The sequence below is a fragment of the Papio anubis genome, chromosome 3 (assembly GCF_008728515.1).
Source record: "Papio anubis isolate 15944 chromosome 3, Panubis1.0, whole genome shotgun sequence".
NCBI classification, from domain to species: Eukaryota; Metazoa; Chordata; class Mammalia; order Primates; family Cercopithecidae; genus Papio; species Papio anubis.
Genome location: NC_044978.1, coordinates 67,329,758 through 67,355,601, shown reverse-complemented (window position 1 = coordinate 67,355,601; position 25,844 = coordinate 67,329,758). Strand labels below are relative to the sequence as shown.

Here is a 25,844-nt window from a genome sequence, read left to right as displayed (position 1 = left end):
ACCCAGTTTTAAACACATTAAACTCTGTCATTTGCTAGTGTGAAACCTTTCCTCAGTAATCATCCTTGATCTCTCCTCAGGCTGCTAGGGTCAAATATCTAGCAGCTTACTCAGCATCTCTAATTTTATGTGTGACAGGTTTCTTACTCTTGAAATATCCAACCAAACACCTGATCTTCCCACCCAAACCTACTCCACAGTATTTTCCATCTTATCAACAGCAACTCTATCTTTTCTACTGCTCAGGCCAAAAATCTTGACTGCTGTCTTTTGTGTCCCAGAGATCATCATCAAATCCTGTCAGCTTTCCTTTCATCCTACATACAGAATCCAACTACTTCTCCCCACACTGGCCCAAGTCACCATCATCATCTACCTGTTTTATCACATAATCTCCTAACTAGTCTTCCTGCTTCGGTGCACTTGTTCCTCAACCTGCTGTTAATACACTGGCCAGATCTTTTAAAAATGTAAGATAATTTTATTTCTCTCTCTTCCCAAATTTTCCTGTGGCTTCCCATCTCACTCAGAACAACACCGAGGTCTTGTAAGTGACCTGTAGAATCCTACATACTTCCTCTACATAGCCTATAAAATCCTGTGTTCCTATAAATATTCTATAAAATTCCTTCTACCTCCTGACCATCTTATCTTGTACCCCACTCCAAATAAACTGGCCTGTTAGTGTTGGTGATGAAACTGCAGCAGAGCTACCATGAAATGTTGGCCTCTGGATATTCACAGTATTCATTCCCTTATTTGCTTGGTGGTTCTGTTTATCTATCAATGAAGCTTTTCCTGAGTACTTTTGTAAAGCAGCACCCTCCCCCACAAACTAGCACTCTCTGTTCCACTAACCTTGCTTTTATTTTCTTCAATGCTGTATTTTCCTCGTGTACTCCTTGATGCTATGTGTATATATATATATATTTACTTGCTTATTAATGGAGTCTACCTGACTTGAATGAAGCAAGCTCTGTAAGGGGTGGGACTTGTTTTATTCTCTATTGTATACTTGGTGTCTAGAAAAATGCTTAGTACGTGGAAGAACTCATTTGTATAAAAGAGTAACAGAGAATCTTTCTACCAGTCATACTTCTAAGTAAAACAAAACATTGAGAAACATATCTTATAGAATGCTTGAAAACCTAACATGTGGAGGCATAATAAATCTAAAATAGCATATGTTTCTAATCCCAGATAGACCCATACAAGTAGAAAGTAATTCTTACGAGATTCTTCAAGGTTATAAACAACCCAATCAGAATTTACCAGGAAACTCTTTTAAATTATTTGTTTTCAAATTTACATAAGCAATAGTTTACTAATATACCTGAATACAAATGTCCTGATTAATAGGCATATGCTTTAAAGGCTAGTTGATGAGCTGCAGAAGCAGCAGTGGGGGAGAGTAAGAGCCTGGACCTGCCCCTAATTGGATCAGCAGTGATGAATAAACAAATGGTGACTGTATGAAAATAAAAACAGGATTACTCTCAAATCCATCTCTAACTTGCTGGGCATGTACAACAGATTCTGTCCTTTCAATATAACAGCTATGATATGATATGGCTTCATTAATTGGAGACACCAAGGCATAAAGAGGAAGGTATTAATTTCTGAATGTATGTTGACAACACTGATAAACACTAAATACTGAATACTAAAATATTGTAAGATCCCCCTCAACATCCTTATCCTATTTTTCAGCTTTTATTCCCCCATTATTATCTCATTATTATTTTATTATTTATTTTCACCTCTGCAACCAGAACGTATCCTTCGGCATTAGTGAAGAATTTTTCCTATGTTCACTGCCCTATCTCTGGTGCCTAAAACAGTGACTAGTACATAGAAGATGTTGAATAAACAATTGTTAAATTATTAAATAAAAATAATAAATAGGTTTAAAAATTTTAAGTAAGATTGAACAAAATGCCTAAATCACTCTTTTCCTTCCAAAAATCACCTTAGAAAAGTATTGAACAAATAGCAAGTCTGTAATCATTTAAAAAGCACCTTCTGAGGCAAGGCATGTTGGCTCATGCCTGTAATCCCAGTGCTTTGGGAGGCTGAAGTGGGAGGATCGTTTGAGCCAGGAGTTTGATACCAGCTTATACAATATAGCAAGACCATGTCTCTACAAAAATTTTTAAAAATGAGCTGGGTGTGGTGGTATATGCCAGTAGGCTTAGCTACCTGGCCTGAGATGGGAACATGCCTCAGGCTAAGTTACAGTAAGCTATGATCACACCACTGCACTCCAACCTGGGTGGTAGAGGAAGACCTTTTCTCTAAAAAATAAATAAATAAATAAATAAAAGTGCCACTTAGTCTTATATTTTAAAAGAGAAACATTTAGCTCAGTTCACATCCCACCTTTGTTTGTTATCTTGTTTCAATTTAGTTCACCTGCGTTAATAATATTCCAGCCAAAGACCTGTATGATTAAACAGTAAATCAGATCTCCAAGCTTGGGTTGATCTCCATGCTTACATGGTCTGTATTTTCTTCATGGCTTCTGTCCAGGATCTTTTTTGTTAATATTCCTAGCCTTCTGCCATCCTTAGGAGTATTTTATGTGGCAACACTCCTTTCATCCTCTGTACCTGCACCGCAGTATTACACACTTAGATACAAAGAGACAGGTTGCCTAAAAGCACACCCATAGAACAGAAACACAGGGAAAAGGACACATATAGAGGCATATATGTGTACACAGAAAGGGCATGCACATATAGGTACACTTATGTACAGATAAACATTTTCAAAGATGAGTACATACATGCATACACACTCACACAGCCATACATGCATGCGCACAAGTGCTAGTACACTCGCTGTATTCCCTTCACAGAGATAAATGCGCACACAGTGGCTACATGCAAGGTATCCTTCCTGCCCCCCACATACAGACTGAGTACCATTCCAGATCGACGGAGGCATATCCCCAACAGGGAGCATGTCGTCTCACAAACAAGTATCCCTCCAAAAGACAGGCACTTCTTCCAAAAGCATCCATCTCTCATATACACGTGCACGTAGACACACACACACACACACACGCACACACACAGCTTCTTTAAAAAAAAGTAATACATTGAGAATGGCTGCGTTGGATTCTTCAGGAACTGGACAAAGCAGGTAAATAAATAGTAGAAAGGATATAGGATGTGATCCCTGTAACGTCATTTACTAATATTGTGACTTAAGGCAAGAATTTTAACCACTCTGAGCCTCATTTTTTTTCAACTATAAAATGAGGACACCTCTACTTACCTCTAGAATTGCTGTACAAAATACATACTAGTTTTTTTCTCTTTGAAGGTCAAATTCTTCCTAGTCATGTAAATTATATATGTTTTCAAGTTACTCTTTTAAGATAATCTTTCATTTCAGAATGTGATATAATGTTCAGAATAATAATAAAGGCCCAGCTCAGCTCTATTGCACTCTTGCTGTGCTCCAGGTACTGTTCTAGGCACTCTATGCACATAATTTTATTTAATCCTCACAACAACCCTAGCAATTGGAGCCCAGGATTATACAACCAGCAAGAAGTAGATTGGAACCCAGATACTAAACTCTTCACAAAATAAAAGTAAAAGTAAATGCATGTTGTAGAACTGCTTAAGTCTTCTGAACAAACAGCTGATTGAGACTCCTTGTTTTCCAAAGAGAAATTAGAAAGAAGATACATATTTAAATATGTAATTGGGACACATGCTATTTGTAGTAAAAAAAGGCAAGGTGCAGAAGTGCTGCCAAGGCCTTATAATTCTTAGAATCAATACAAAGACAAAACAGTCTACTGACCTTTTAAAAACTGCTCAGGGTTTCCTATTTATGTAATTTATTTAACAAACAAGGTTTAGATGTAACCAGTTTTAAATTACACTAATCGATTATAGTAGGCTAAAACCTCTAAGTAATAAAATAACAGAAAGGGACACGCTTTACCATCATTTTTTCACTTCTTGACATAAGAATTTCTTGTGGTTAAGAAGAAAGCATGACTATTTATTCAGATCCATACTCATTTAAACATTATATCATTGCCTGTTAAGAAGCAACTGGTTTTACAGTTTATTTTCCAAAAGACAGTCTTTATCCAAAAAAAAAAAAGAGTTTTGATGGATATAATTGGTCTTTAGCTGACAATCATATTATAGCAGATCACTAATTTTATAACCTAGGGAATATTTACAAACATCCTGTGGTAAACAAATTAGATGTGTTCTTTTTTTTTTAAAGAGCTGTACCGGACAACTGATAGATCTAAATGTGCTCCTAGCATAGAGTTTGGGCACTTGAACACTCCTCCTTTTTCCTAATAGAGAAATTCAAAAACAGTAATAAAAATCTTGGTCCTACCTACAGACAGACTTTGGTCCATATCCTTGGAAGGCTGAATGCGCATCTGTCTATTCAGGCATATGCCCCAGTTAGGCTTCTAATTTTTCCACCAAGAAACATCAACTTCCATCTTGGTTAACTGTCAAAGCATATGGATCTGCCCTTAATTGGCAAGAAATACTGACTATAAGGTCTTGTTAGTGGACATAATCTGTTTTAATATTATATATAATGATTGTGTAATCTAATCTTGTTAGACTTTATCAAAAGCTTAGTTTGCAGCCTACTCATTCCTCTATCTACTATAGTCTAAATTCTGTCCCTGAGTAATGTTAGACCAATAATGTACTTAAACTAAATTATTTATTCCTGCATTACTATTTGACATTATGTCTTTACTTTTGAAGGGTATGACAGTGAGCATCTTGTTAAGAATGTCATCCTTCATACTAGAGAATTTCCTTTAAAAAAGCACAGGGAAGAAAACTTAATTGACTCTTCACCAATGTTGTGCTCTGCTTGATGAGAATTAAATGCCATACTGTAGGTAAACGTTTGAGCAAATTGTTAGTAATTGCAAAAGTAATAATTGATAACATCTACCAACCTCTAACATCACTGTAAAGTAGAGGTGTGGAATCTTTTTTTCTATTGAAAATCATTGGCACACAAAAAATTTTAAAAAGAACACTCAAGCCAAAAACAATTTAAATATTCTTAAATGTTAAGAAGAATACAGAATATCCAAAAATTATAATATTTCTGCTCTAGATTATGGGCAATTACAGATAGCATACAGAGAGACAGCAATATGCTAATATCTAAAGAGTGACAAAAAGAATTCAAGACTTTGACAGAAATTATGGGGGAAAGTCAGTCAAGGGAAGGCCAGTATTTAAGCTATTTCTATTAACCTGAGGTGTATGAATCTGAAGTAGTGACTACATTTTGCTATGTCCTTTCAAAGAAGCTGAGTTTATGGCACTCCCCTGCCCTCTCCTGAGTTTATTGACTGTGCCTGCCAGGTGTTCAGCGTCCTCCATACGCAGTTTCCAAATCATCCCCTATTACCCCGTTACCTTAAATTTACCACCAAATTGAATTTCTAAACACACCCATTTTCTAACCTCAGTGCCATTAGTCTAATCAGTTATTCCATCTGAGTTCCCGTCCCCTCCACATCTGTCTGACATAATCCTACCCACTTATCATCATGCATGCTCCTTGAGGAATAAGGCATTCACAAGAGCCCTCCATCTACCATTCTGCTTCCTGACAAACGGGCAGAACTCTGTTGTCAAACCATGACCCTGTTGGGCCCATACCAAATGGTCTATATCAAAGTTAGAAGTTCTCAGTATTTTTCCTCCATTCATATTCACTGCTCCCTTTCTCCTTTAATTGTAAGTGTTCATATGCATCTGCTCCACCAAATCGATTCAAGTAGCACTCATTTCCCTCTTTCTTTTTTTAAATCCCCCTCCCATCTTAACACAATAATTAATAAAGTGAATGCCATATAAATACCTGTTAAAGATTTTTATCAAAAACACCTCTTTCATGAAAGACACTTGGGTCAGTTATTCTTGACTTCATACTTGGAGATGTAATATTTCATGATCAAATGAAGTAACTACTTTTCTCAAAAAGAAAAAAAGCTGGGTTGGGTACAGTAGCTCACACTGGTAATCCCAGCACTTTGGAAGGCTTAGGTGGGAGGACTGCTTGAGCCGAGAAGTTTGAGACTAACCTGGGTAGCATAGTGAAACCCTGTTTCTACAAAAAATACAAAAATTAGCCAGACATGGTGACACGTGCCTGTGGTCCCAGGTACTTGGGAGGCTGAGGTGGGAGGATCGCTTGAGCCATGGAGGTTGAGGCTTCAGTGAGCCATGATTGCATCACTGCACACCATGCTGGGGGACAGAGCGAGACCCTGTCTAGAATCAGAGAACTTCTAAAATCAGAAAATTCTAAAGTGGTCAGTGTCATTAGGCTTAGCTTTAAACTGTCAGTTGCCTCTGGATACTGCAGGTGTCTTCATCCTTTCCACAAGCTGCATTCAATATTTATGGTAAGAATTTCCAAGGACTTCTTTGGGCCCCAGTTGACAAGGCTGTTTTATAATACAAGGAGCACTGGAGTAGAAGTTAGCAGACCTAGGTTTTTGCTCTGACTCTACAAGTTACAGGAATTTCTCTTAATCAGCAAAATGAGAGGTTTTGAAAGTATTAGTTATTTCCAAGTCGATGAGGGGTTTTGAGATCAATTGTTTCCAAGTTTTGTTCTTTGGAACAAAATTCTAGGGTTAATAGCATGGGATATTAGTTCAAATAGACCGCTTTCTCTACTTTCCAACCTCACTGTCCCCCTACAGCTTTATTTATTCACACAAATATTATAAACACTGAAAATAATTGAGAATAAAATATACAGTGTAAATATACAAAGAGATACATTTTTCTTTCAAAATCATAAACCAGCTATATAAACAAAAAAATTTTTGTTTCAGCTCCACTGTAATCTTGTTAGAAATATGGCTTATGTTAACTAAATATGTTTTTAAAAAAGAAAAGTTTAGACAAAAGAGCAAATCATCTAACAAATAGACTGCAAGATTAATAGAAGCGTGACATGCAGGGGAAAATATGCACCTAAAGTAAATCTCTCTAAGAAATAAACTAGATAGACTTTACAAATGAAATCTAAGGCAGAAATATTGGGCCTACTCAAAGTTAAGTGAATGTGTCAGAGCCAAGACTGGAAAGAACGTGGCTCTTAGGAATAATTTTAGTCATCTCTGCAGTGTAAGTAAGATATCTTCACTTAAATGCCACCTAAAATTATTCTTTAGACAGTTGATAGCAGTTGCTAAGAAGAAAAGTTTGTAGGGCCAGGTGCGGTGGCTCACGCCTGTAATCCCAGCACTTTGGGAGGGTGAGGCGGGCAGATCACCTGATGTCAGGAGCTGGAGACCAGCCTGGACAACATGGTGAAACCCTGTCTCTACTGAAAATACAAAAATTAGCCAGGCATGATGGCAGGTGTCTGTAATCCCAGCTCCTTGGGAGGCTGAGGTGGGAGAATTGCTGGAACTTGGGAGGCGGGGGTTGCAGTGAGCGGAGATTGTGCTATTGTACTCCAGCCTGGGCAACAGAGGGAGACTGTGTCTCAAAAAAAAAAAAAAAAAAAGAAAATTCATAGCAGTTGCTAAGAAAAAAGGAAAAATGCTGGTTTAACAACTGGTACTATACAATCACAGTCTAGAGACTCATTAACATACTGCCTTTCTAAACCATACACGGGAAACTGCAAAATGCCCATTTCAAACTCTCTCAGAATACCTTATTGTATGACAAAACTTAGCCTTTGTTCAAACTTATCTAATGAACAACTGCTCTAGCTGTTGGAATACTTTTTCCAGACACGAAATCTTCCCCTAATATTCTGATTTCGTTGTTTCTACAGACGCCAAATACTAGCCCATTTACGCCAGTCTCATCAGGGAGGAGGACATCATATAGTATAGAAGCGGGGAAAGGCTATGTGGGGCGAGGGAATAATAGCAAAATGATAGAAGACTAAATACTAGTGAAGTAATAGTGAAATCTAAAGTAATTTTGGCTGGCTCAAACTTGTAAGTTAAACCTATTTTCCTGTAGGAATAAAGTTATAAATGACAGTAGATTACTAGGTGAAAAGAAAGGATTTTTCAGCCAAGTGATGATAAAATCAGAGTTTTGTAAACTTCATAGTTTTCAAAAACATCTGTTATAAAGTGGAAAACAATTAAATATCCATAAATGTTTGAATTTGTTTAATAGAGATAAAAATGGATAAAGGTTATAAAAAGAGGTACCAGAAAAAAAAGGTAGTTCTTTCGTTTGGTAACAAAAGAAAGCATTGATTGTGGTACCTTTCTTCTGTGGCACTCTTTGGCTGACATGTGATGCATTGTTTTAGATTATTTCCTGAGTAGAAACAAGTGCCTCATCCATCACTTTAAATGGATTCCTTAATTACTATTGCTATTTCTACTTAATGTAATTATGTCTTTTATTTAAGAGAAGATTGAAGTTCAAAGTTCGTAAAACCTATGTTTTAGTGTTATGTGTGTTTAAAGAAATAAGTATTTATGAAAAATTGTAGTTTCTGTGATGCAAAAGTTCAAATACCAATATGATAGTTAAATAAAGCATCATACTTTAAATATTTTACTGCATGTATTTTGGTATAAAATTATGGCTATATTAGGATAAAAGTGTACTTTTACTCTTTAAATGATACTTTACTATTCTTAGCATAAAAATCTTTAATTTTTTTCAGTATGTAACTGGAATCTAGAAATTAAAGTTGTTTTTAGAATGCTAAATTAAAATATAACAGAAACATCAACTTTTTTCTTTTTTTGTCCAGTGTTTTGTATTTATTTTATTAGTATGCCTCTCTGTATCGTAGAATTCTATTTTAAAATAAATTAAATTACTTTAGCTGTGTAAAAATGTTTGCATAAAAACTTTGAAGTTCTTGAAAAGTTGACTAAAAAAATTTTTTGTAATTGGTGTCTTTAGATCCAAAGGCAGAAACCAGGTTATACATCACAGTCAATGACTTTGAATTTCATGTCTATAATCGTTCGGATCTTTATGGACGCCTTCAAGAGTTGTTTGGTTTGGAGCCAACAATAATTCCACCCAAGAAAGAAGATGATAAAACACGGGAAAATGGAAGGACAAGAACCCAATCGAAAATTGAAAGGTTCAGTGTCATACTTGAATTTTATTAATCTCTGGCATTAAACATTTGTCTTTATTGGAATATCATTGAGGCTGTGCACCTAGACAGAGCCCAATGTTGTTTTGCAAATTAACTAAAACTTTTAGTAACATAAATAATTGTATAATTATTTGAGAAATTGTGATAATACAGAATATGTAATCTAAAAAAGTCGTGTTCTATTCCCCGTTCACGAATCCTACTTTTCTCTGTATTAATAACTACCGTTATGAATTTAGTTTTTATCCTTTTGAATGTATGTACATAAATGTATACATACATATTTAAGGTGCATGTACAAATACATGATTTTGTTCTGTGTGTTTCTAAACATATATGTTTAGAATATGTGCCTCATATAGTGTGTATTGTTCTGTAATTTGCTTTTTATGCAGCAGTTTGTCTGTAAGCTCGTTCCATATCTGTATATGTAGGTCTGCTTTTAAAAATACATATCTGTGTATGTAGGTCTACCTACAAAATTATTCTAGAACAGGATCAGCAAACTTAGACCTATAGCACAAGTCTAGCCTACTGCCTGTTTTGTATGTAGAGTTTTATTGGGACATAGCCACGCATATTTATTTATATATTATCCATCTATTTAGTGAATTGCTGTGAAATTTTCATTTCTTAAAATTTGTGTACTTTGTATAGGGCCAGTTTTCTTACTCTTGGCTTATCATTTTCATTTCATTAAGGGAGAATTAATTTGGCACAAGGCATTTGGGCAAGGGAAGGAAGAGGAGTAACTGGCTCGTTTTCAGAAGTGCTTAAAACAGTAGACAAACATCAAAGTAACTTGTACCTTAATCATTTATGTTTTAATGACAATTTTGGCTGTCTTAAAAAATGTCGTTTGGTAACATAATGGGCAAAATGGTAGATGTAATGATAGCATATCGTCCCTTATTGTTTTGTCATTAAAGCTTGTTATTCTAAAAACATAGTTTTATTATTAGAGCTTATCCATCTAAAAGTTGATATGATAGAGTGCTCCAGTAGACAGCTTTAGGACTATTAGTATTCCTTCAGATGATCATTGTTCTGTTTACTGAACTAGTCATTAGATGTATTTGGAAAAGTAAACTGATATTGTGAGGTATGGTATTGTGAGGAAGCGAACTATGTCCTTGGGTATTTAAGTTTTTCTTATTCATGTCAGTTGTATTTTTTCTTGTTAGAGTTAAAGTAAAAACAGAATCCCAAGACCCCACATCTTCGTGGAGATCACTTATTCCAGTCATAAAGGTCAATGTGAGCACAGTAAGTAAATTCTGCTACAATTACTGTTTCATGGGGTAATAATGTACAACTTTTAATTTTTGCAAATATGATTTTAATGTAAGAAAATTAAATAATTTTGTGGAGTTTCTTTTAGTTCTCATTTCTGTAAAGTATAAGTGAAATAATTATTTTAACCTCGATACTGTTTTCTGACAAATTTGTGTTTAAATTTCTTTAAATACTTAAATTTTCTTTTAAGTAGGGGTTTAAATTGACCAGTGGAGTAATTTAAATAGCACATAGTCCTAAAGTGGAATCATTAAGCTATTGTTTGAAAATGTTTGTTATTAGGTTAGCTAAAGAAAGAAATATGGCCAGAATAGCATGATGTAATATCTCTTATCTGGTTTTTTTTTTTTTTTTTTTTTTTTTTTTAGGGACGTTTGGCCTTTGGAAATCACTACCAACCACAAACTCTGTGCATCAACTTTGATGATGCTTTCTTAACTTATACTACAAAACCACCTTCAAGTCATCTTGACCAATTCATGCATATTGTGAAAGGAAAGCTTGAAAATGTTCGAGTCATGCTTGTTCCTAGTCCAAGATATGTTGGTCTTCAAAATGATGAGTAAGAAAATCTTATAAAAATAATAAAAATCTTCTTATAGCTAATACGGATACAGCTAGAAACTTGAACATCCTTTTAATTTTTTTGCTACAAGTTGTACAAAAATTAGGTACATTTCTCTATTAAAGCAGTTAACAGTGTAGTCCTTCTTTATGGGATAAATGGATATACTATCCAGTGATAAACTCTAATTTTAAATATTTTTCTGCATGATTATAACTGTAATTTTTTTATCCGTTTTTCCTTCTAATTGTATTTTGGAAACTTGTTTTGTGCAATTAGCTCCTGTTTGTATGTTAGGAGAGACACATTACAGGTAGGTTTTTGTTTCTAGAAGATATGACTAGAGTCATATTAAAGAGTAAATTGAACAGATTCATTACAGTGGAATACCATTTTGAGTTAGTGAAAGTTGAAAATTGAATTGAAATTACTCCTGGAAAATTTGGTGAAGTTAAGATGGTATAGTTTTGCGACCCACTTGACATTTCTTTAAGTTCCAAACTGTCAGTTTTCCATCTAGCTTTCCAGATTTTTTTTTTCCTTCAGTGAAGTAGTTGCTTGTATTTATAAGACTCATTATAGGAATGATGTACACTGGACTCACTCAGTGTGGTGGAATGCTGAGTGGGAGAATGATGGGCTCTTGTGGTTTTTGTGTGTAAAGGATACTCTGTGGTTGAATTTATGTAATTTAAGTGTTCATATGGAGAGTTTTTGTACAGTGTCTCAGCTTTTATCTTTGTGTGTAGGCACTTTATGAGGTTATATGTGAAACATGATTATTCCTTTTTAGTTCTAACTCTTGACTGGCCTGGTATTCGATTTTCCAGGATTTGGCTAGAATGATAGAAAGAGGGTTTTTCCTTTTTGAGTGTCATAGTGACTGGGTCTACCTGGGCTCCCTCTTCAAGATCATGGACTTGGTTAAGAATCTTCTGGAATGTGGACTGTGCACACAAATGTGTATGAGTGCACAGGATGTTTTTGAAAAATTATAGAGAGTAAGATGAAAAAGTGTCTTGTTATTAATAATTTGTATAAAAAAATTTTAAATTGTATTTTTCACTTGTTAAAACTAAGTGTGGAGATTACATGATGATATTAAACATTAACCTTTGTGATTTAATACATATTTAGAAAAAAATTGCTGAGTTTTTGCATTTAATGTTATCTAATGATTGAGAAGTTAATTTTGATATGCAAGAAGATATGTGATGTATGTATGACAAAGAGAAAAGTTGTTTAATCAAAGCAAACAGAGATTAATGGTTTCTGGGAAATTATTGATGGTAGAAAAACATTCATTCCAGAGTTAGAGTTCACAGTGTTCGCTCTAGGTTTATTTCAAGTTGATTAAATATTCATGGAAATAGGTAATATGAAGATAAAAATGACAACTTTTGTCTTATTTAATGTTCTTGAATGATTATAGTTTAATGTACAGCTAGATAAAATGGTACTTATTATTTAGCTATTAATATAAAATGGTCAAATTTTAATTTTGTTGTAAATGCAGAATATGATCATTTTATTCCAGTGATCATCATTCCATTGTATTTAAACTTTGTTTTAAATCGATTTCTCTCATTCAAAACTGAAAATGAAAAATATAAAACCAAAGTTTTTCTTTTTAAAACTAAATTTTTTTTCTTCTTGAACTAATTTATTGATAAATTTTTAGTGTCATTTTATTATTGAGTCTAATAAAGAATAGAACTATGGAACAATTTCTTAGGATGATTGTTCATGGGAAAGATGTTTTTCTTTCTTTTCAGGATGCTACTTGTTATGTACTTTTTAGTTTTTTTCTTTTTCTTTTCACCTATTGCCAGCATTAACTAGGATACTGAACATTTTATATTCTGGAGATTTGTTTAGTTTGCTTTCCCCTCCACCTTCTTATAGACCACCGAGATTAATGGGAGAAGGTTTTGTGGTGATGCAGTCAAATGATGTTGACATCTACTACTACATGGATGAGCCAGGTATTGTTGTTGTTGTTGTTGTTGCTGTTTTTTTAAAGTGACCGAGTCTCTGTCACACAGGCTGGAATGCAGTGGCGTAATCATAGTCCATTTTACCCTTGACCTTCCAGGCTCAAGCAATCCTCCTACCTCAGCCTCCTGAGTTGCTAAGATGCCAGGAATAATGCCACTGTGCTTGACTAATTTTTACAGTTTTTGTAGAGATGGTATTTTGCTCTGTTGCCCAGGCTTATCTCAAATTCCTGACCTCAGGTGATCCTCCTGCCTCATTCTCCCAAAGTGCTGGGATTATAGGCACGAGCCCATGGTACCTGGCCTGTTTTTTTTTAAAGTATGTTTCATAGCTACAATTATGTTTGTTCTATGAAATGCTGATATCTAGTAATATTTTAAATCTTCTTGCTTAGGCAACAGGAAATGGTAAATGTAGATATGAGTGAAAATATCTGAAAAATATCTGTGTCATTTCTCAAAACTTGAACATTAGTTTAGTATTGTAGATTAAAAGAGAACATTATTTTTTTCAAATTCAGTTTTCATAGATAAACCTCAAAAATTGAGAATGCAGATGATCATGAGTGAAAACCTTTAAAGAATGTAGTAATAGTTAAGGTAGTTCATCTTAGCTTAGAAGCTTAGTATATTAGATTCAAGACTTAAAGTTTGAGGATTGAAATCCATCTAGTTAAAATTCTTGACAGGTGGCTTCCATTTTATAAAAGTATCTAAACATTGGGTTTTAAGCTCTTTTTTCATACTTCCGCTCTTTTTATACCTTTCAGAGTATAAAAGTATTTAAGGTCAAAGTATTTTGAAAGTAAAACTAAGATGTTATTTGCCCTTTCACCATGTTGACATTTGTGCTAATGGTGCAGAGCAATGGTGGGTAAAACTGTTGTTGCTTTAACACTAATCAAGGAAGTGGTTCCTAATTATACTAGTAGTCATTGTGTTTTTCAACTGCCACACATTTGTGGTACAACAAAACGTCAATATCGCATAAAAATTTCCTTGATAAAGCAGTAGAAATTATTTATTTTGTCAAATGTTGACCTTTGAGTAAAGTGTTTTTAATATTTGGTGTGAGAAAATGGGAAGTACACATAAAGTGCTTGTGCTGCATACCAAAATATTCTGGTGTCTTGAGGAAAAGCACTTGTATGATTAAGTCGCAAGCTGCACTAATTGCGTTTTTTTCATGGAGTGCCAGTTTTATTTGAAAGAGTAGTTACAGACAAACTGTAATTTGAGCTTTCTTGTGAAAAACTTTGGAAAATTTGAGTCTGCTGTTATGAGCTTGACAGCATCCCAATAGTTAACAGCTTTTATGATGAGACCACCAATGATATAGCAAGGGTGATGTTTTTAAATGGTGATGTTTTTACATGTTTAATAATGGAATTGGTCAACATTTGGAAAAAATCTACATTGCTCAGTGAACCCGTATTTCCCAAATGACCAGTGCATGATGTTATAAAAGTCATGCATAGATAAATGTATTCGAAGTGCAAGATAGACCAGTAGATTTTAACATAACAGAGTATGAAAAGTTTAGTGATATGGCTTCAGATTCCACATTGCAATTAACCTTTAAGAAATTTCCATTTGTTGAATTTTGGGGTACCATCAAAGAAGAGTATTAAAAATTGCCTGAAAAAGCTATTGAAATACTCCTCCCTTTTCTATCTACATATCTTTATGAGGCCAGATCTTTTCCAAATCCTTCAGTAACAGATTGAATGACGAAACAGCTATGAGAATCCACCTGTTTTCTATTAAGTTAGACATTAGAGATTTGCCCCAAAAAACCCCTCTAATACTTCTCACTAAATTATTTGGTTTTAGAAAATATGGTTTTTCTTCATTAAAAATGAGATTAAAATTTCATTTAATTTTTATATTTATATTACATGTTATATTTAATTACATTAAATATGTCAACATGAGTTTATTTTTGAAATATTTTTAAAAATTGCTGACTTTTAATTTTGAACATAGTAATTCTTGATAGATGTAATACAATATGAGAACAACCTCTTTTAGGTTCTCAATAAGTTTTAAGAGTGTAAAGGTTTCCTGAGACCAAAAATGTTGGAACTGCTGATGTAAGGAAACTTTTTAATGGCCATTTTAAATAACTGCCTTTATATTGTATGTTCTGGAATACAGGACTTGTTCCAGAAGAAACAGAAGAAAATATTGAAGGAGAAATGAGCAGTGAAGATTGCAAACTACAAGACTTGCCTCCATGTTGGGGACTGGATATAGTTTGTGGTAAAGGAACAGATTTTAATTATGGACCGTGGGCCGATAGGCAGAGGTACTTGAGTATATTATATTTCTAATAAGTCTTTTAGATATATTGAGATGCATATAATTTGAAATAAAATCTAGCTTAAAATTTTTATAAACTGTTTTATTACAGCAGAAGAAGATATCACTAAACATTTTGATCCAAATAATAACTTGCTTGTGGCTTTTCCACAAGCAAGTTCATTCCAAAAGTGGAGCTGATTGATTGGAAAGATGGTGAATGAAGAGTGTATTTGTTGGTTCATTTGTTTTTTCTTTTGGATTTAATCCACAATGATTTCTTTATTGATCCTCTACTATATGCCAGATATTGTTGGGACTATGGGAATTTAGAAATAAAAGGCATATGTCTTCCAGTTTTAGTGGGGAAGAAAGAACCAAAAGAGTAATATTAGGTGCTATAATAAAGGTAAGTAAAGGGTCTTGATGAAGAACTTAGAAAAGTACTCTACTAGTTCGCTAGGGCTGCCTTAATAAAGCATCACAGATAATGTGGCTTAAGCAACAGAAATGTATTTTCTCACAATTCTAGAGTCTTAAGAAGTCCTCCAACAAGATGGTGGCATGGTTGGTTCCTTCTGAGGGCTGTGAGGGAACGATGTGTTCCAGGCCTGTCTCCTTGGCTTGTAGATTGCTGTTGTTTTCCAGTGTCTTCATGTGGTCTTTCCCTCATGTACCTCTGTGTCCAGATCATACTGTCCAGTCATATTGGATTAGGACAGCATACCCTAATGACCTCATTTTAACTTAATTACCGTTATGAAGACCCCATCTCCAAATGTAGTCACATTCTGAGGTACTGGGGGTTAGGACTTCAGCATATGAATTTTAGGGGTTAGGACTTCAACAAATGAATTTTTAGGTTACTTGGTATTCCTAGTATATAGTATATAATTTATATTAAAGATTAGGGGAGAGAAGAATTGGGGAAGGCTTTTGGTTGAGGTAACATGTAAATTAAGTTTTGAAAGATAATTGAGAGTTAGCCAGGGAAAGAAGAGGAGGGTGAATCATTGAGGCAAGGGAAGAGTTTTATAAATGCATGAGGATAGTGGAGGATTGTCCTGTAGTTATGGTCTATAGTGGTTAAGAAGTATGGATTTTATAATGTCATTTTATTTTAAAGTAGTTTTAATTTTTAATATATTGTGAACATTTTTCTACTTCTTGAAGAATTTTAAACAAAGAAGGGAATATTTACCATTAAGTATGAGGGAGCACCTAAGTTTTTATGTACAAAATTAGACATTGCTTAAAATTAGTTTAGTTTTTCTATTCATGAACTAGCGTTTTTGAATAGAGAAATACAAGCCAACTCATTCACTTGAGCAGATATTACAGGAGCATTGATAGATTAGTGAACGAGTACTGATACTAACTTGATGTATTGACTTTTTAAATGCTTTTTAAAAAAGTGCTATCTAGCTAGCATTATTAGAATTATATGTTTTGTCAAGTAGTATATTCTATTAATCTTGGTATCTGTAGTATGTAGGAATATCTGCCTCATTAAGTAGCTAACAATTATATGGTAAATGAATAAGCTCGTTATTTGAAAATTCTTGCATTATGCTAAAACAATACTTCATTAAGTTCTGCATTAGGTCATTTGTTAAACTTGAAAGTAAACAGAGCATAAAATTTCAGGTTAGAAAGAAAATACTTTTCACATTATTGAATTTAAATTTTCCTCTAATGGTAAAATTTTTCCTGTAAGTCATGTTATATTTGACATGCAGGAGTTGAAAATGAGAGATTTTACGTTTCATTAAGTAATAGAGCTACATCTGTTTATATTCAGAAATCTCAAGAAAAGTTTATTTTGTTTGGTTGGCAGAACAGTTATATATTGTTTGAGAAGAAAAAATGAAAATAATGCTTTAACATAGGGCCATGAAGTATTTTTGCATTTTTTAGCACTTAAATAAAGTGTGATTCTCTTAAACTGTGTTTAATTTCATTATGTATTTTTCATAAGTTTTAGGGTATATTTACACAAAAACCCAAACTAAAGTGCAATCGAGAAATGACACTGAAGATAGAAATTTGCTTTAACCACTCCTTTCAGTAGATTTTTCCACTACCAGGAGAGAAGAGCAATGCATTTCTAATCTGGACTTTAAAAAACCACTCAGGTTTATTTAAAAAGAAAAAAAAATGTATTTTTCACATGTATTTAATTCACTAATGTGAGCAATATTTGTCTCCTGAATTACATGTTCAAAAGGTATTATGCAACCGTTTCCTCTTCTCCTTCTCTGTATTGAGTTTCTGCACAAATACGAACTGTAATCAGCGATGAATAGTAAGGTCAGTTTTCTTAGTAGCCATCTATTAACATAAGACATACAGGAAGAAATCTCAGCTGTTTTGCTATTGGATAATTCTCTTAGCATTGTAAGAAGTTATTGACTTTAAAAATAGCATAGTTTTAGCCTAGAGATTTTATAATCATAACATGATTTTAGTTTCTAGATTTTGATGTCAGTTCTACTATCTTTACATGATTGTCTGAATATTTAAGATATTATTCAGTTTTTACTTCATGTTTTCTTTTTATGAATTTTCATGACAGAGTTGAAATACAAACTCTTTTAAAATGAAACTTAATCTTCAGATGATGATTATAATAATAAAAACTTTCCTAACATTGTCTGGCATTTTTTTTTTTTTTATTGCTTTCACTTAAAGTGCTTTCATTAGTATTTTCTGACTTGATCCTTATAACCCAGGGAGATTCATAGGACAGATGTAATGAACTCATTTTACTTGTGCGAAAATGGAGATGCAGAGAGGTTCAGTGATTTGGGTAAGATAGTGAAGCTAAAGCATGAAGTGCTGAGGTTCAAATCAGCCCTTCAGGTCTACTGCCTTTCTCATTATGTCCTGCTATCTACGCACTTTGTAGTCAATGATCGTCTGATGGATTCTCTATCCTTAATATTCTTAATTTTCTATATTTATGTATCTTACTCAAAACATTTGCAGAACTTTATTTTTCTTTCATATATTTTAACGATAGCAAGTTATAGTCTATGAGACTTATTGTACAGATTTTGTCTGGTTCATCTAATTTTTCCCAGTCTTATTTATTCTAGGTAGCATTTTCTGTCACTGCTGACTCATCCCTTCCTGTTTTAAAGCCATAGACTGGCACCTTCTTTGAATGTATGAGTAACATTATACAATACTAATGTTAGCTCATGTAGAAGACTCTGAATTGAAAATTTCTTGAGCTCTTTCGCCTTTGTCAAATGATAAGGGGAGGCAAAAACATTAGCACTTTAGCCTCCAAATACCTATTTACCTTTTAGATATCTATTGCTCTTTAGCCTTTTAATTATATAATATTGATTTAAAGTGATTATGAAATTAATAGAAATAGCCATGTCTTCCATGTGCCATGCACTGCTAAGTCTTTTCCATGTATCTTACCATTTAAACCTCCAAACCTTTCTATGAGACAAGATATATTACCTCCTATGTTACAGAAGAGGAAGCAGCTCAAATTTTCTGGGGAAGATTGAGTAACTTGTCCAGGTTGGAATAATGATTTTAATTAAGCTATCCTCTGTCAGTTCTTTGTTTGCCATTTGGGCAATTTATATACTTGTAGAGAGTCTTTAATTTGTTACAGTACACTTGAATGGTGCAAATTTTCTCTTATATCTCATTTGATAATCGTGTGTCTATTGAGTAATCAAAGCTCATTGGTCTCTGGAAGTGTTAAATATTGCAGAAGACAGTCTAATTGTTAAATGTGATAGCAATGATAATAAAAAATTAGAATATTGATTTTGGTCCTTTATCAGAGGTAATTTTGTTTGAATAACATGTCATTATTCTTTCTACCTCCTTATGTAGAGATTGTTTATGGAAGTTTTTCTTTCCACCTGATTATCAAGTCCTGAAAGTTTCTGAAATTGCACAGCCTGGGAGACCAAGACAGATCCTTGCTTTTGAATTACGAATGAATATTATTGCAGATGCTACAATTGATTTGCTGTTTACCAAAAATAGGGTAATTATTATAGTACTATAGTAGAAAATAGTATTTAAAATTTTAACATTATTTTTCAGAGTTTTTTCCTGGTGACTAGTCCCATACTTGGATTAGCTTATATGAGCTGTTTTCCCTTCAAATAATTGTATGTATTTTACTTTCATCATAATTTTATTAAATGTCAAATAATGGGAAGAAATTAATAGTAATAGACTTTCATGCTATATTCTGGCTCATTTTCTCCTTTATATCTGGCTAAATTGTTTAGTGTATTTTTGGTAAAAATTTGAACTTTTGTTCTTAGGAACTTTTAATACTTATTTAACATATCAATAATTTCTTCTGTGGTAATAACTGAAAAGTAAAGATGGGAGAATAATTCTAATTAATGTTTTATATGAATTAATTTTTTCTTTTGGTAGGAAACAAATGCTGTACATGTAAATGTAGGAGCTGGCTCATATTTAGAAATTAATATTCCAATGACAGTTGAAGAAAATGGTAAGCTGCTACTGTTATTTTCTTTTTTAAATAATTAAAGAAATAATTACAAATAATAAAGTTTGTTAATCATTTTAGACTAACATTAATAAGGTTTTCTCAGTTTTTTATTACATTTTGATGTGCCTATAGTCATTCAAGGGAAATATTATGTAATTGAGCATTTAGAGAGAAGGGAAACATTTTCTAATCAAGTTCAGTCTTATAACTATATGCTTTTATTATAACCTATACATTTCTTTTGTAGGACTGAGCATACTTTACTTAATGCATAGTTTTCCAGTTAGACTGTTGCACTATGAGAGCAGGTGCTGTTTTTTTTCTTTAGTGTATTCTCAGTGCTGAACCCTGTACCTGACATTTGGGCAGTAATTGATTGGATGACTACAAGGCTTGGTTTTAGGTTATATTATTAGTAGATTTTGTCAGGGAGTAAGCTGGGTACTTCGAGTGGCATAACTTCAATAAATCAGAACATTTCACGTTAAAAATATTAAAAGAGTGCCCTCACAACTTTAGTTTCATCTGAGTTTAGATGATCTAAGTTCATCATGCACTTGAAGTATGGGCACTGACACAGTTAATAACATGAATAAGTACTTTTTGTTAAATTTATCAAATTGTTATAACTTCATTTTGCCTTCTTATTTCCATTTTCTTATTACATTTGTAATTGAGAGCAGTTAAGATGAAATTCTGCTTTATTTTCTTTCTTGAGAGTAAAGAGTAGCAACTTACCCACATTTAAAATCAGTCATCATTAGTGTTTCTGTTTCTAAGTATAATTCATTTTTGCGTAATTCTTAGCTCTTGTTTCTTGGTTCTGTCACTTATTTTCGTGCTGTAAGAGGAAAGCAGGCAGAGGGTTGACTACGTTCATTAGTTTATGTAAAGTGGTAGCATTCAGGCCTGCCTGCTTAGATAATCAATTGAAAAAGTGACTGTGAATGGCATAGTGTATATTTTTCCCATAACTTTGAGGCTATTTTAGTGAATAACTAACCCTTATCTAGTATTAAAAAAGCAATCTTACTAAGGTTTGAAGGAGATGCTTGAGATTCTCTAGGAGTGCTAATTCAGAGTGTGCAGTTGGAAAGAAGCATCTTTTAGAAAAGCCTTACTTACAGGTGTATGATGGGGTGTAAAGGCAGTTGAGAGTTGTACACAATTGATAATGTGCTTCTACCTTTTCACAACTGATGATACACATAGGAAATTGTATTTTTACTGTTTTGTGCAGTATTATACAAAATACTGGTACACTGGAGTAAAGGAATCACCTGAGGACTGAGGAGTCAATATCTTGAGCATATCTATTATAAATCTGTGGCAAGTACCACAGCATACTTGTTGTGGAACTCGAGTTAAGGGTCTAAGGAAAGCCTAGTCAGGTTTTGTATATAGAGGTTAGGTGACTTTTAAGACGACTGGCAAAGGGAAAATGGACTTAGGTGTGTCAGGCAAGAACAATATGTAACAAATAAATTTAAAACTTTTTAGAGATTCAGGTATTAAAAAAAGAAAGAAAAAAAGCACAGAGCAGAATGCAGGATGCATGTGGAATTAGCTGTATAATAGTGACCACAGAAGTTGTGTTCATAGGAAGAAATTTCTTTAAGAAAGGAAATATAATACTCTAAACCATTCAGCTTTTGTTGAGAATGGGCTATATTGCTGAGAAACTGTCATTACATGAGGGGAATAGCTGTTATTTAGTAACTGTCATTATATAAGGAGTAGTTGAAAATGATGAAAATATGTACCCTTGAGTCAGTGGAAGAAGAAAAGGAGTTGTGTTCTGTAACTGAAAACTACTGTTTAAAGAATATACTTGTAGTTTTGCAAACTACAAAGGAAAGCAAAATCAGAATAGATATATGAAGTTGGAACTTTGTTCCTTTAGAGCAGCCCATATGAGAAGGATCACCTATTAAGTTAGCAAGCTCCCTGTCACTGAGGTATGTTTAAATAGTGACTAACTACCATTTTTCAAGGATTCCTTCTTTGGGTGGTGGTAGGAGTTGGTTCCAGTCCAAAGATGTTTCATTTTGTAATTGTTTTCCTGGTTCTTAATTTTTATGTTTTTATTGTTAGGTTACACTCCTGCTATTAAAGGACAACTCTTACATGTGGATGCCACTACCAGCATGCAATATCGGACCCTTTTAGAAGCAGAAATGTTAGCAGTGAGTCTGTAGTACATGATGATATGCATACTTATATGAAAAACAATTGATTTTAATTTTCTTGTATAAAGTTTAATTAACCAGGAAATCATCAAATGGTCCATCTTCTAGTTCAAGAACAGCTAGATGCTCTTGACTCTGTCCTAGGGAAGAGGAGTGGATTCCCAGTGCTATGGACTCCTGTTGACATCTCTTTGTTGCTCTGCTTCTAGTATGAGGGAGGTGAATAAAAGGCAACGATACATATGTTTTTGGCCTGAAAAATATGCGAAGTTGTTAGAATATTGTTTTTAAAGTACATTATGTGGCTGGACTAAATCTATTCTAAGTTCTAAGTAAGATAATTCTTTAATATATGTTTTCTGGCCCCACTGGATTTCTTTTTCAGGGCTTAAATAATGTAATTTATTGTGCCTTTTACTTGATAAAAGGTAAAAGGAAGAAAATCTTGTTGATACCCTGGATTGTTTCATATCAGAAAGAGAAACAATATGTAAATGCCCATGATTAAAACTGCTGATTGGGGACTCATTAATCAAGCAGATTTTTATTATTATTACTATCAGGGACAACAACACTAACAAAAGCCACTATGTAAAATGGTTAATATTCAGAGATTCTTTCATATAAGATGGTGCCATAAGGTTCTTAATTACTTGTCTTAAACATTTTACATATGACATATGTAAATTATGAGAAAAATTCTGCAATTAACAGGAATATGTAAAATACCATAAATGTATCTTAAACTGACATATTCAGTATTTTAATGAATTCTTCATCTATTGCTGATAAATAGTGCTGTGTGACAATGCTTTCCTAGGTAGGCAGCTTTTGCCTTTGCAGAAATGCCAAACTGGGCAGGGTGCAGTGACTCACACCTGTAATCCCAGCACTTTGGGAGGCTGAGGCAGGTGGATCACTTGAGTACAGGAGTTGGAGACCAGCGTGGCCAATATGGCGAAACCCTGCCTCTACTAAAAATACAAAAATTAGCCAGATGTGATGGCATGCATGCCTGTAATTCCAGTTACTTGGGAGGCTGAGGCACAAGAATTGCTTGAACCCAGGAGGTGGAGGTTGCAGTGAGGCGAGATTGTGCCACTGCACTCCAGCTTGGGCAATAGAGTGAGACTCTGTCTCAAAAAAAAAAAAAAAAAGAAATGCCAAGCTGCAGAAATACTGATATTACTTCCTCTGACAGTAAGCATTGCACTCTATCTTCCTTCACACTGAACTTGTCACTTAACAGATGAGGCTTAAGAAGACATTAGGAATGTCGGTTGTTACCCTATTGGTTTATCTGGAGTGCAGTATCAACACTGTGGCCTGATTTGTTGTTTTGAAAGTTTTTTGACCACATCTTGGCTTAATATTTCAAGGAGCTAGATGTAGCCATGGATGTTGGCCACAGCAATATTAAAGTCTCAAAGGAACCTTCTGTTCAGCTCAGTAGGAAAATAAGTTTTAATTACTCACTAGTGTGTGTGACTTCATTTCTAATGCTGTTTACACAGTATCACATTTTAAGCTCTAATACTTTTACCTAACATTTGTTTTGCAGTTCCACATCAATGCCAGCTACCCCCGAATATGGAACATGCCGCAGACATGGCAGTGTGAATTAGAGGTTTATAAAGCCACCTACCACTTCATCTTTGCACAGAAAAACTTCTTTACAGGTAATTTTCTAATAGATATAAATACAGTGAGATTTATCACAGTGAACTTGTTTACATTTGATAAGTTTTACTTTCAAATTACATAGGGAATGATGACATGATTCATATTTTCTTACTTTAACATTTCCTTTTGGGCTGAAAATATCAAAGAGAGAATTTAAATAGAGACATTTTGCATTCTTTTCTAACCTAAACAAGGAAAATATAAACCCCAAATTGAGCTTAGAAGGAAATGAAAGAACTCAATTTAGGCTGGGGCTTTGTATCAGTCTAGTTAGGGAGTAGGATGGGGATGATGAATCAATTTCTCTGTCTTCCCAAACTAGGCATCAGCATGGCTTCATTATTTTGTTTTAATAATTATAATACACAACAGTATATGCAAATAGCTAAATGTTATTTTTATACTTGGAGCCCTTATTTAATCTTTTCTGTTGGCATGGATAATTGAGTTGGTGCTATCACTAGTTGGAAGAAACATTCCTTCAGTTCTTGCAGAATATTTTGATAGCTGTGCATATTTTGTGACTATAAGAACACATATTGTTGGTCTATGAATAGCATAAATATTACTACATTAAAATAAGGGGCATTTATTGAGTCTTCTTCTAAAAAGTTTAGCCCCATAGAGTTGGTCTGATTTGCCAGGGTCAGTGGCTATTCCACAGAAACCTAATCTTTGCTTGACTGCTTGCTATATTTATCCATTCATCCATCCATCCATTTGCGCAACAGTCGTTTTATACAAGCATCTAGTCGATGCTGAGTACTATTAGATATTTGGAGGTGTAGTGGTGTTTAAGGTATACATAGGTAGTCCTCTCCTGACAATACTACTGTGTAATGTTGTGTAAATGACTTCACTGTTTAAGCTTCAGATTCCTTGTTTGTGAAATAGGGATAACAATTTCTACCCTAATTTTGCTATTACTAAAATTTTAACCTTTTAAAATGCCTCTTACTGTAATATGTTCAATCATAAGTCTTTTATATTTCTTTTCTGGTTTGACTGGGAGCCTTGGGGACTAGATAGACTGCTTCTGCTTTCCTGGAGTTACATACTTCTCCAAGGCTTGAACCAGTGTCCCATTAGTAGAAATTTTGACAGAGTCCCTGGCAAGTTAAGCTTTTGCTAGCGAAGCAGAGCATTGGATGAGCACTTCTCAGTTCAAATTTATGAAAAAAATTGCAGCTAAAACCTATAGTGTGTATTATGTGTCTGACTTTGTCCTAAGCAGTTTGCACATATTAAATTATTGAATCCTCACAATAACTCTCAGGGATCAATATTATTATTATTTTCCTTACTTTATAGATGAGGAAAATGAGTTATAGAGAGGTAAAACATTATGTCCAGGGTCACACTTGGTTGAGCTCAAATTCTAACTCAAGTAGTCTGGCTCAAGAATCTGTTATATTACTTATCTCTTTGACTAGCTTTTTCCTTCTCACTTAAGATTTGTATTTTTTAACTTTACTAATCTTTTGAAATAGATACCTATCATCAAGTATTTTCTTCTTCACCTTAATTTTCTTCCAGACATTTCCCATCTTTAGACTCTTGCAGTGCTAAGGATAGCTGCAGTAGAAGTATAAATTCTTCATGATTTAAAAATATTATTTTGTAGTAGCACTTTCATTTACACTATTGTATTAGTTACACTGAAACAGCTAAGTACATATTTCCTAAATTGCAACTGATTTTCCTTAAATTATTTTCTTTCTCTAACTCTAATTTTTATGCTTTCTCTATTGAAATTCACTCTTTTGGTTATTTATTTTTTTATAAAATTTATTTGGAGAAATTTTTAAAAACATAGATACAAAAGTAAATATAATCACCATTTTACAGATTTAACAACTGTTAACAGTTGGTCATATTACTTCTATTGTTTTTAAAAGATATAGCATAGCAAATAACTGTACAGTCCTTTTTAAACTTATTCTCTGAAAAGGATGACTACCAGAGAATAATATTAGTTTAGTATTGTAGTGAACCTACTTGGTCATAGTGTTTGGATTGCTTTTCCTATTCTTGGAATTCTATAGAAAAGAAATTATCTGTCTGATGTGAGGGAATGCCTAATATTCCTCAACAGCCACTTATTAGTACCACTTATTCTCATACCACTTATTAGTAAGATAAAATTGTTCTTAAGAGATTTCAATGTGGGACAAAGA

General features: G+C 33.7%; 1 protein-coding gene across 12 annotated transcripts in view; it reads left to right on the top strand.

Moving 5' to 3' along the window:
* The window catches only part of KIAA1109 (KIAA1109 ortholog), a 215,935-nt gene that overhangs the window by 23,463 nt on the left and 166,628 nt on the right, over nucleotides 1-25,844 (top strand). For 11 of the 12 annotated variants that reach the window (XM_021938761.2, XM_021938762.2, XM_021938768.2 and 8 more), the window contains exons 7-15: nucleotides 8,928-9,114; nucleotides 10,317-10,398; nucleotides 10,797-10,990; nucleotides 12,899-12,978; nucleotides 15,148-15,298; nucleotides 19,156-19,312; nucleotides 19,717-19,795; nucleotides 21,890-21,981; nucleotides 23,546-23,663. In XM_021938761.2, coding sequence (XP_021794453.1) covers nucleotides 8,928-9,114; nucleotides 10,317-10,398; nucleotides 10,797-10,990; nucleotides 12,899-12,978; nucleotides 15,148-15,298; nucleotides 19,156-19,312; nucleotides 19,717-19,795; nucleotides 21,890-21,981; nucleotides 23,546-23,663 — 1,140 coding nt within the window. Of the gene's footprint in view, nucleotides 1-8,927; nucleotides 9,115-10,316; nucleotides 10,399-10,796; nucleotides 10,991-12,898; nucleotides 12,979-15,147; nucleotides 15,299-19,155; nucleotides 19,313-19,716; nucleotides 19,796-21,889; nucleotides 21,982-22,006; nucleotides 22,204-23,545; nucleotides 23,664-25,844 lie in introns of those variants that run through there. The other variant, XM_021938769.2, reaches the window with a different exon arrangement.